The following is an 11,169-nucleotide window of genomic DNA, read 5'->3' on the forward strand; positions in this document are numbered from 1 at the left end:
GTGTGTTGCCTTGGGTTAGACTCAACCAGCATTTTCAGAGCATCAGTATCAATTCCAACATGTCGGCCCCTGCCATTACAGTTTTTAAGGCTAAAGTCACCAGAATGAAATTTACTGAACCATCATTGACACTTATGAACATTCAAAACATTTCCATGAACTTCATTGATATTCTTTGCGGCTACAGAGGCGTTGTTTCCCTTCTTGTATTCAAACAGCATTACATGCCAAATGTGTGTATTGTCATGTGCCATCACTATAAGAGATTAGAGTATAAACTTTACACATTATATAGGCTACACTAACGTGACATTTAGGTGGTTGTTTTAACTATTATACGGGACGTAAATTTCTTTGGGGTGGTTAATGAAAGTGTTCCAAAACACAACATTAATTTATGGTTGACCTAATCATTAAAGAGCATTTAGAAAAATGATGCAATATTATCAAAGAAAGAATTGATTCATTGTTATCAGTAATTTCAGGAATGTAAGGAACAAATATAAGATTTTAAGGCCAAAAAAAAATGTACTTTTGATTTAAGTAATTGTTACACCAGTCTTCCTATTGTTAAAATTAAGAAGGGATTTTTACCAGCAGTTTTAAGATCTTTGAAGAATTCTGGTAAGTTAATATTACAAGATTTTTTAGAAAGAGTTCATAAACTCATTCTCACAAATGTGGATTTTCCTTTCCATATTTTGAGCACAAGATTTACTCAATTTTGCATTAAATTCAGTATTCACATAAAGATGACACCTTTTGTTTTTACCTCTCAATAGTTATTACAAGCTGTGTAACAGTTCTTTGTTTATAGTATAACATGAAATCATTAGTTTAGTTACATTAGTTTGTATTAATTACCTTAATGATATATTTACCAATGTTGTTACTTCATTGTTTTAAGTTTTGTTATTATTGTGATCTTTCTCATATCCCGTTTTGTCTTACACATTTTGGCTAGTTCTTGAGGTTTAACTTTATTTATTACTTGTAGCTTCCTGCTGTGTAAATTCATCATTTGTATAAGTGTTTGTTTGTAGTTAAGCACAAAGCTATACAATGGGCTATCTGTACTATGCCCCCAACATAAGTATCAAAACCCAGTGTTTTATGTTGTAAGTCTGCAGACATACTGCTGAGCCATTGGAGGGCATGTGTAAGTGATAGGTGTGGTCTTAAAGTTGGATTACTTGTGTATAGACATAACATAGTATGTTAACTAACTTCTTTTTTCTTTGTTATTGAATTTGTCTTGGTTAGTTTATTTAGAGTATTAATCTTTTATTATTTATTGCACAGTTTGGTATTCATTTAACTTACACTTTTGTTTATTTGCATAAATGTTTGTTGAAGTACTATCTATATTGTCTTGCTGTATGACTCTTGGTATGATGATGGAAAGTTTTACATAAATTGGCATCACACCTTTTAAAAGACGGATTACAAAATAAGTGGTTGTGTATTTAATACGACAGTTTTAGGTGTCTTGTATTCTTTCTTTAATATTAGCTTCTTACAGTATTGCTACTCACCTCTCCACAGAACATTTCGCTAGCACCATGGCACAACAGCCGTTTTCTTGCTCACTCTTCTAGACCATTCACTGTTGCAGTTTATCAGTGCCTGCCACTCTCTTCCTTAGGTCATTTAACTCTTCTTCTTCTTCTCACTTTCTTTTTTCACCTGGATTTTTGAGAGTGATTTATCCATTTATATGATAAGCATGTGCAATCTTATTTTCTTTCCTTTTCTGGTTCTTACAGCCCTCTTCAAGGCTTTTCTAATCAATTATTCTCCTTTTCTAGTTCCCATTCTATACTGGAATTTTTGTTTTGTTCTCAGAGACTCTAGCAAGTCATTCGTACAAACTTTTGATCACCCTGTTCCCTTGTAGGAGAATTGTTCAGATATTTTTGCTTTAGAAATCACCTTTGTAGGTTTTGCAGTGACAGTTTGATTTTATTTGTGTACAGCTCCTTCTTTTCTAAGTCTACTTGTTACTTTATTTGTTGTTTTCTCAATTATCCTTTCCTCCATTTCTTCTCTATGTGATAATTCAGAACCCAATCATCTACTTTGTCTTGTGTGTGCAGTATAATGTTACCTGGCTTGCACAGCTCCCTTTAAAGTTAATATAAAGTGTCTTTCTGTGAGATGAAATCCTTCTACTTTTTGCATTTCATCTCCTTTCACTTTGACCAGTTGGGTTATATAGTTTATCTGACTTGTCTCTTCCTTCATGAGGGATGATACTTTTCATCTTTTAATTTCACCTTCTATCATGTTTGTCATCTCAAAATTTATTTTGCATCTGGCTATTATTCCCTGAATAAAATTCAGACAGCAAGGATGTGGATGATCCCAGACACCTTTGTGCCACAGCCTCTGAGTTTCATCTCCCTGCAGTTGCCATTCCCATATTTTCTCAGAGGTACTATGGAGATGTGTTTTTGATAGTTTGTTTTCAGTACAACTTTGAATTTTATCTCTTAGGAAAAAAAAGAGGAAAAAAAAAGAGATAAAGGCACTTGCAGAGTGGCCTGTGATGCCTCATTGGATATTTCTGTACCCAAAAAAACTACATCAACTAATGAATAACAAAAAGTGTTAAGCCCATATCCCCCTACTTAGTGCCCAATGTTGAGATGGGGTTTTCCACAAGGCAGTATATAGAGATATATGTGTGAATATCTCTCTAAATTACCTTCCAAGCCTCTCTGAAAAAAGAATGGCTAAGTAGCCATTCAACAAAACAACTCCTGCTATCCCAATTTCCAGAGAAAGGGATCTTATGAAAATGAGGTAATTCCTGTTTGGTCCACACACCTCTGGTGTTCTCTCTACATAAATTTCTCCCAATCTCTTCTAGTGGAGCAGAAGAACCCTTGCTTTCCTTTTACCAAACTGTACCTTGATTGGAAGTAGGACAGGGATGTCAACCTGGAAAGGTAGTACAGGCCACTCTTAACACTAAGGACAGGACTGGTGGTTATGACCAGATGGATGGGTCTTGATTTCTCCTTGAAAAGCTGGCTTGGGATGATTCATTTCTCATCCTGTATATTATTGTAAATATTTCACATACCGTTTGGCTTAATATATTGCCCTTGCCACATTTAACAACCCCCTGGAATATATAAAACAGTTCAGTAACATTAGAATTCCACCTACTTCTATGCTATTTCAGCAAAAAAGCAGGAACTTCTTTTGACACAACCTTTCTGAACAACCACTTGTATTGGTTGAAAAGTGTTCTCCCTGGATGTGGTCTTTTGCTGAATGTTTTTGCCAACAGCCTCCTCATTCTCATAGTAGGAGACATGCTTCATTAGGTTTCCTTTTTCTGTTGCTATAGTCTGAGAGGAGAGCTCATCTTTTTTATCTTATCTTTACATTATCTTTTCCACCATCTTTTAAATATTGGATTGTAGCTAATTTTTCTGTGGAGATGTGAGTAATATTTTGTGAAGTTATTATTCTCCTTACCTGAAATATATTTCAGATAGATACCTTTTTTTTTTACAGAACCATCCATTGTACCTCCCCACTTCTGGTGTGTCTATTTGCCTCATCTAGAATGAGTTTTTTGGTTTGTGTAAAGTGCTCAAGGGGAATACTTTACAAGAAGGTTGTATTGCTTGCAACATAGACTAGTGCATTGCACATTATTACTTGCAGTAGTGAAATCTCTTTCAGGAGTTTAACTCATGCATAAAATTTTATGGTAACCATGCACAATCTTCTTTTCTTTCCTTCACTGGTTCTTACAGCCATCTCCAAGGCTTTCTTCTGTGGAGAGATGAGTATCTATCTGAAATACCTTTTCAGGTAAGGAAGATATTAACTTTGGTCCATCAAATCTGACCTTTCACATTATCCCTTCAGAAAAAAGTAAAAACTTAAACCCACCCTTTAATTTTCAGAACATTATTGATTCCCCTTTTAAACTAATGACAAATGCCAGTCTCCACAACTGCATGTGGCAGCTCATCCCATAAGTCAGTCACCCTGCTATAAAACTAAAACTTTAGTCTTAACTGTAGCTTTGCTTGTTTTATTTCCAAATCCTTATCCCCACGAATGGCTCAGTGGTAAATCTGAATGCTAAAAACCAGGTTTCAATACCCGTGGTGGGAAGAGTGTGAATAGCCTATTATGTATCTTTGTGCTTAACAACAACAAATAAACAATTTAAATCTTAAACTTGTGTCTTTATGTACAATTATTTTCAGAATATAGCACAAGGTAATCAGAGGTCTTTATCTTATCATCCCACACATAATTTTGTAAATTCAATAAGATCAACTCTTACCTGTCTTTTCTCAACAGAAAATATGTTAAAATGTCTTAAACTATACCCTCTAGAATCATATTTCATTCCTCATGTGAACCCTTTTCAATAAGTGTATACAGTATTTCAAGTGAGATATAACTAGTGATTTGTATAAAAAGAGACTTACTTCATTGGACTTGTAATCAATGTTTCTTTAAATACACTCTGAAATTATTTTAGCTTATCAAGTAGAAAAAGAGCAATATTTTGAAAGCTCGTGTTTTATGCATCATTATGTCAAGATAGTTTTCTTCAGTCGTGCTTTTGAGTAAGTTCACATCTATGCTAAACATGTGATCCAAATTATGATAACCTAGAAGCATTATTTTGAATTTACTGTAATAAAGATCATTTTATCATTTTTATTACTTTTTTTAGTTACTCAATCTTGTACAACATTGATCCTTTTTAGCTTTGATTTTCATTTTTAGGATAACTCAGATTATGAGTGGTTGATGATTCAACATGCTATCCAGAAACACTGGTTGTGGATTGTCTTACACATCTTCCTCAGTCAGATGTGCCAACACCTAGTTACAACAAAGGTCAGTTTCAATATCAAAGGTCAATATCAATACCATGTTAAAACAAAGGTCAATTTCATGATAAAAAAAGCCATTGTCAACAATTGATCATAAATATGTCAGTTTTGTACCTGATCACAACAAAGAAAATTATTATCATCATATCACTTCGAAGGTCAGTTTCAACTGCGAGTCACAACAGAGACTTGTACCATTTTCTAAGTAAAAATTAGAACTGGGCAATTTAATTAATTACTCATGAGTAGCGATTACATTGTTTAGTGTTGTGTAAACTAGTCAGTTAATTTAAGTTACAATTAAATCAATTAATATCATGACAATAATTAATCTAAATTGATATCTTTGATTATTTCATTAATAAAGTAATTAAAATTATGATTAAATCAATTATCCCAAAAGTAGTCAACTGATCAAAATTATTTGTTCCAGTTATTACTGTTTTCAATTATTAAAATTATTCAACTAATCAAAATATTGCCATTATGTTTGTTCAATGTTACGCTACATAATGAGTCAACTGTGAAATGGGCAGCAACTGCCTATTAATATGGATACTCTTATCTATTAAAGAATACTACATAATGAGTGTGTGTGTGTGTGGGGGGGTCACTATGCGAGGGTCTTTAGTGTGATTTCCATTACCACTAATCATGCTCGCACTGTCTTTGTTATTACAAAGCTACTAAGGCTATCTGCCAGTCACTAATTTTAAACTGCTGACTATAGGGAATGCAACTGGCTACTCAAGTGTAAAATAGTGTACATTTACTATTTTTTGCACTGTTATGTTTTTAATTTAAAATTATATAAACATATTCATTATTGTCATATAAGCAGTCATGGATCTGAAGAGGGGTCCAGGAGGTCTGAACTCCCCTATCCATTTTTTTTAGAAATTAATAACTGTATTATTAAATGTTGTATAAGAAGGTACAGATCAAGGGAGTTGGGGATCTGAACCCTCTCTTCATATTTTTCAGAAATTAGTAAAAAGAAAAAAAACAGCCAGATGTTTTACTCATATGGTGTCCAAAAGAAACATTAGATGTCAGCATTTTTATTTGAATGTAGTATTAATTACCATAAAAAGCTTTGAGGTTTTCTGAAATAAACACAACTGAAGTGTACAACAACCCAGTTCAAGCCTTAGCCAATAACTGGTTATTTTTAAGATAATACAACAATATGAACATCAGTAAAATATTGCATGGTAACTTTTTGGGCCTTGGTTTCTTCCAGACATCAACAATGTGTATAAAATTTATAAAGATTTGTTTTATGTTTTTTAAGTCATAATTCTCACTGAATTATAGGACACATAATTATGAATAAATAAAATGACCATGAACTCCAGAGAATCTTTCAAAGATGTTTTATTTGCTCAGTGTTTTGTGTTTAAGCCTTCATCAAGAGCATACATTTTCTGTAATGAACTTTATTACTAAAATCAAGACTGTTGTATTCTTAAAATTAAACCATGCACAAGAGCATATCTTGCATATGGTCATTTCTATTAGCACAAAGACTGTGGCATACAAGTAAACATAATATACATGTTATTGTTACATAAAGAAAGTATCATGCATGGTACAGTGAAAGCCAATATGGGAATATTAAATGAAATTAAGCAAACTTTGTAAGTAATGCTTAAGTTATAATCTATAAGAAATTTAGCAAAGTTAAACAAAGTGGGTCATCCATTGTATATGCTCATTATTGGTTTATATGTTTTTTTCCACAAACATTATTTTTGCGTAAGGAAAGAATATCTTACACAGTAAAAGGAAAACCTAAATGGGAAAGCGTAATGGAACTTAAACATTACTTACAAAGTTTTCTTAATTTTATTTACCTTTCCTGTATAAGCTTTAATTATATCATGTAAGGTATTCTTTCTCTCTCTATATATATAACCATAATATTTATATTATATTGTTTACATATGTACCACAGGTTTTATAATAATATGAATGATCAAATGCAAGACATATTTTTATGCAAGGTTTTATTCTTATAATACAATGGTCTTAATTTGAATGATACAGTTCACTATAAAAAATAAATGCTTCTGATAAAGGCATAAATTTGAAAAATTCTGGAGTTCACAGTTATTTTAGTTATTCATAATTTAGAGATTTGTTTTTATCAAAGCTAGTATTGCTTAAAACACCTGCGTATCTTATAACAGACTTGTTACAGAATCGATTTTTCATGGTTCAGATTTTATAATCCTTGTAAGAAAGATGTTTTTGATATTGCTGATGCCTAAAATAAGTGAAAATGTATGTTGTATGATTGTAAGGTTTATGACTTTTAAAAAAAGATTAGAAAATAGCCATCCTGTTTACCAATGCTATAATTTTTATAATATCGTTATAAATAGTTATAGCTATTTAATTCTAATTTCAGAATTGGTTACGTTTTTTCAACTGTTTTTATTTTCATATTAATTTCATTACCAGATATATAGATATAAAATTTGAAATCACTGGATTATAACCTGACTGAGCTAATAATTTATGAATATACTGATGTTATCTTAATTTAATTAAAATACCTAAGGTATGAAAAAAAAGGTGCAGCCAAAAAAGGATTAAGTGTGCAACTGAAAGGAAGGAAATCAAAATAGGCAGTTCAACTTGGGACAGTTATTAATTTGGCTGCCAATTTTGATTTCATTCCTTTATGTCACACACTCAATCCTTTTTTGGCTGCACCTTTTTTTCACTCCTAAGGTGTTTTTTGATTAGATATCATGACTTTTTGTAAATATACGCCAACAAATCACAGCAGCTAAGAAAGTGACACTCGATTGTAATCCACATTAGCTTTAGTATCGCAACCCTATTATTCAGAACAGGCTCTTACTTTACAGATCCAACCAGATTCTTTAAAATATATGGTGATAGTCTTTCTTCTCATCACCCGCATGCAATCAGTACAGCCATATCAAGCATCATTATTTATGCTAATTGCTTATGCTAATATCACTTGATGCTAAATACTCTTTATTTGGAATAATTTCACAAAACTTAGTAAATTTGCGCTGAAAAGTTGGGAATGAATATTAAAGAATAACCATTCACCTGTATGATTCTTTTGAAAACTGGAGCTAGAAACTGTTTACCTAGTTTGCTTGGCTTAACCAATACTTATGCCCTTTCACCTCATAGTTTTGCTGCTCTAAATCAGCTGTCTTTAACCTGAATGACAAAAAAACTAAAAACAGTCCGCTTTTACTCTTAGGTGAAACTGTAGTAAAAATGTTAGAATAGCTCACGACTTTTTGCGTAGACGTGCGGAAAAATTTCCGTCATATTTTAGTGGTTTTTGTTGAATAACTTTGCACATGTGGCTTGTATTTACACCAAGTGAGACTACTAATTGTCAGTTGAAAGATCAATCAGTGTACAAAAGTTGAAAAAAAATCCATTAAAGTTAAGTATGTTTTTCTATTAAATAAAGTTTCCATACATTTGGTGCAAAGAAAGACAAGAAAAGGAAGAAACTCAATCAAAATTGGAGATGTTATATCTCAGGTATTTATTAAAGGATTACTTTAAAATTTAATATGTGGAGTAAGAGTCCACTAGAGCACATCCACTGAAAATATGTGATAGTTTGGATTATAACAGTCTGAGATACAGAAAGTGGAAAATTTCTAAACTATCATACCTATTAATAACACACAATGTATCCTGCAGCAGGTTGTTTTGGCTGCACGACACACTACTGTGTGTCTTGATTTTGATTTATTTAGGTTAATTTGGAACTATATGGTCAACATTGATTAATCCAAAATGCTGTATTATTTCATCATAATGGAAATTTTTTATGTAAGAAAATAATGAACTTTTGGTTAGTGTTACACATCTAACTTTTAGAAAGATAACTGGTATCATATCATTGTAAAAATAAAACATGTGACAGATAATTAAATAATTTTTTTAATATTTCTAAATGTTAAACAATGCAATTACGTTGCCCGTAAGATTCACTTTCATGTACAAAGTTTAGGATTAAAAAAGTAACTTAATTCTAAATCATTCTGCCCAAAGTCTAAAGATAGGTTCCTCTTGCTTTTCATATTTTTTTACAGCTTTATAAAATGTTTTGAGGCATAAATTTTAATAAATTCTATATGTTAATTCTAACTATATTGTAATTCACAAATATTTTAGAAAGAATATTGTGTCATTTTCTGGCATTTATTAAGCACAATTCACATAAAAGAATAAAAAAGTTCATATTTTCATTTCTGCACATCTTCAAAGAGTTTTGCCTGCAAGCAATACAACCTACTTGTTGATGTTTTTCTAATAGAAAATTTGTCTGCCCACCCAAAAGAATAACTTTGTTTTTGCTAAGAACCCATTCTCCCTTGAATATATGTCATTCATTTCTTGATTTTCAAGTGCTTCCCCTAGGTTTTGTACAGTCCTTGGTTGAAATCTTGTTTTGGCAATACATTAAGTGGTTTGATTATTTTGTAATGAAACACAGCTTTGAAAACAGCTATAAAAAAAGTCTAAATATTATTGGATAGAGAAGAATTAAACTATCGCATAATAATTAACCGAATATAGGTTTTGTTGATTCTGTAAATGTTCCTTTCATTTGTGAATTGTGAGAGTGTTTCTGTGTTAAATTATATCTGTTTGAAAGCTAAAAAATTATCTTTATTCAGACGACATCAAATAACTTGAGGTAAGGTAAGCATATACAGTTTAGAGATAGGTTGAATGGGTAATAAAGAAAACTAATACAAGTTTTAAATATACAATGTTTGTCATCATCTGGTACAAGTAATCTTCCTAGACACAGGAATATATATACTGTAGGAAACAAAGAAATTACATGACTGGAGTTTGCTTACAGTATCTTGTTGATTTTGATATTTTGTTTTAAATTAGTATTTTTACTTTTTAATAGATGTACTATGGTTTTATTTAGTTTGTAAGCATGAGATTTTTATTATGTTCACCAAATAAAATATAATTATCATCAGATCAGATAAATTTATTGTCTAGTGAGTATGTCAGGTGTCTGCAAAAAGGTCAATTTGAATATCTAGTGACAGCAAGGATCATTATTAGTATCTGATCATTTAAAGGTTAATATCCATGTCTAATCACCACAACAGAGGTAAATTTCAAAATCTTTGGCTATAACAAAAATCAACAGATGTAAACCTTGTTCTATCAAAAGTGGAAATATGCATGAATATAATGTTGAAATACTTACAATGCAGTATGTTATAAAAAGTTCTTGACATAAATATATTTAATAGAGGTAAATAAATACTGGGCAGAAAGTGACATTATGGAGTAGTTTTAGAATTCGTATTTTTTTATTTTGTTTTGTTTCTGTCATTTTAAAAAGAAAATTAAACTAGACAACATATCATAGACTATGGTTACTTGATTGATTAAATAATGAAATGATCTAAAATAAAACTTTACTTTTTTCTCAGGGGTTGAACATCTTTTTCACAGGATACACAACATTATTTTTACTACTCTCTATGAGTTGGAAGATCACAGTTTGTTTTGCTGTTTATGTTCTGCTTATGTTTGGAGTACACAAACTTGGAAGAAGCTATCTTTGTTTTGGACTGACAACAACTGTTTTATTTTTCCTTCATAATAACAAGCATGTAAATGTGAAAGTAAGTTCATTCCTACCTGTAAAATATTATTTAATGCATTTTGTGCAAATAATTTAGCATTATAGTATCAGCAATGTTTCTTCTGTTTTGATTTCTTTTGTAATTTATTAGAATTAACTCAATTGCAATCAGTGAACACCTTGCAGGTGTCAAACACACACTTGCATAAATAATTTCAAAATTTAAGTAAAAACAATAATTCTAATGCCATTTCAACAATATTTAACTTAAAAACGTTAACATTGCTTGCTTTGCTATTTTGCAACATTTATTTGGTGTAATTCACAAAGTAAAATGTAAAAAATAAAGATTTCTGTCCATCGTTAAGCAAAGGTTTTTACTTACTAGAAAGTATCATCCCTTGAGAATACAATCAATTAAGTCTTATATCTCCTGGGATTTTCCTTCTCTGTCTGACAATTTTTTAGATGAAAAAACCCGAACAACTTGTATATCAAAACAAAACATTTATTAAATGAAATAGTCTCCATTCTTATCAATGATGCTTTTCCATCTTGCAATCAGGTTGTTAAAGCCCTAATTAAAGAAATCATTTGGCTTTGAAGCAGAAAACATGTCAATGTCCTCTATAACACTTTCCACATTAAGATGGTCTTGCA

The 11,169-nt window shown here is 31.2% G+C and overlaps 1 protein-coding gene across 5 annotated transcripts in view; it reads left to right on the plus strand.

The window, feature by feature from the left end:
- The window catches only part of LOC106471312 (protein-cysteine N-palmitoyltransferase HHAT-like), a 55,121-nt gene that overhangs the window by 13,841 nt on the left and 30,111 nt on the right, over positions 1-11,169 (plus strand). For 3 of the 5 annotated variants that reach the window (XM_013931907.2, XM_022399919.1, XM_022399920.1), the window contains 2 exons: positions 4,768-4,881; positions 10,355-10,549. In XM_013931907.2, the coding sequence (XP_013787361.1) occupies positions 4,768-4,881; positions 10,355-10,549 (309 nt within the window). Of the gene's footprint in view, positions 1-4,748; positions 4,882-10,354; positions 10,550-11,169 lie in introns of all 5 variants that reach the window. The other 2 variants (XM_022399921.1, XM_022399922.1) reach the window with 2 other exon arrangements.

The sequence above is a fragment of the Limulus polyphemus genome, unplaced genomic scaffold (assembly GCF_000517525.1).
Source record: "Limulus polyphemus unplaced genomic scaffold, Limulus_polyphemus-2.1.2 Scaffold4534, whole genome shotgun sequence".
Lineage (NCBI taxonomy): Eukaryota > Metazoa > Arthropoda > Merostomata > Xiphosura > Limulidae > Limulus > Limulus polyphemus.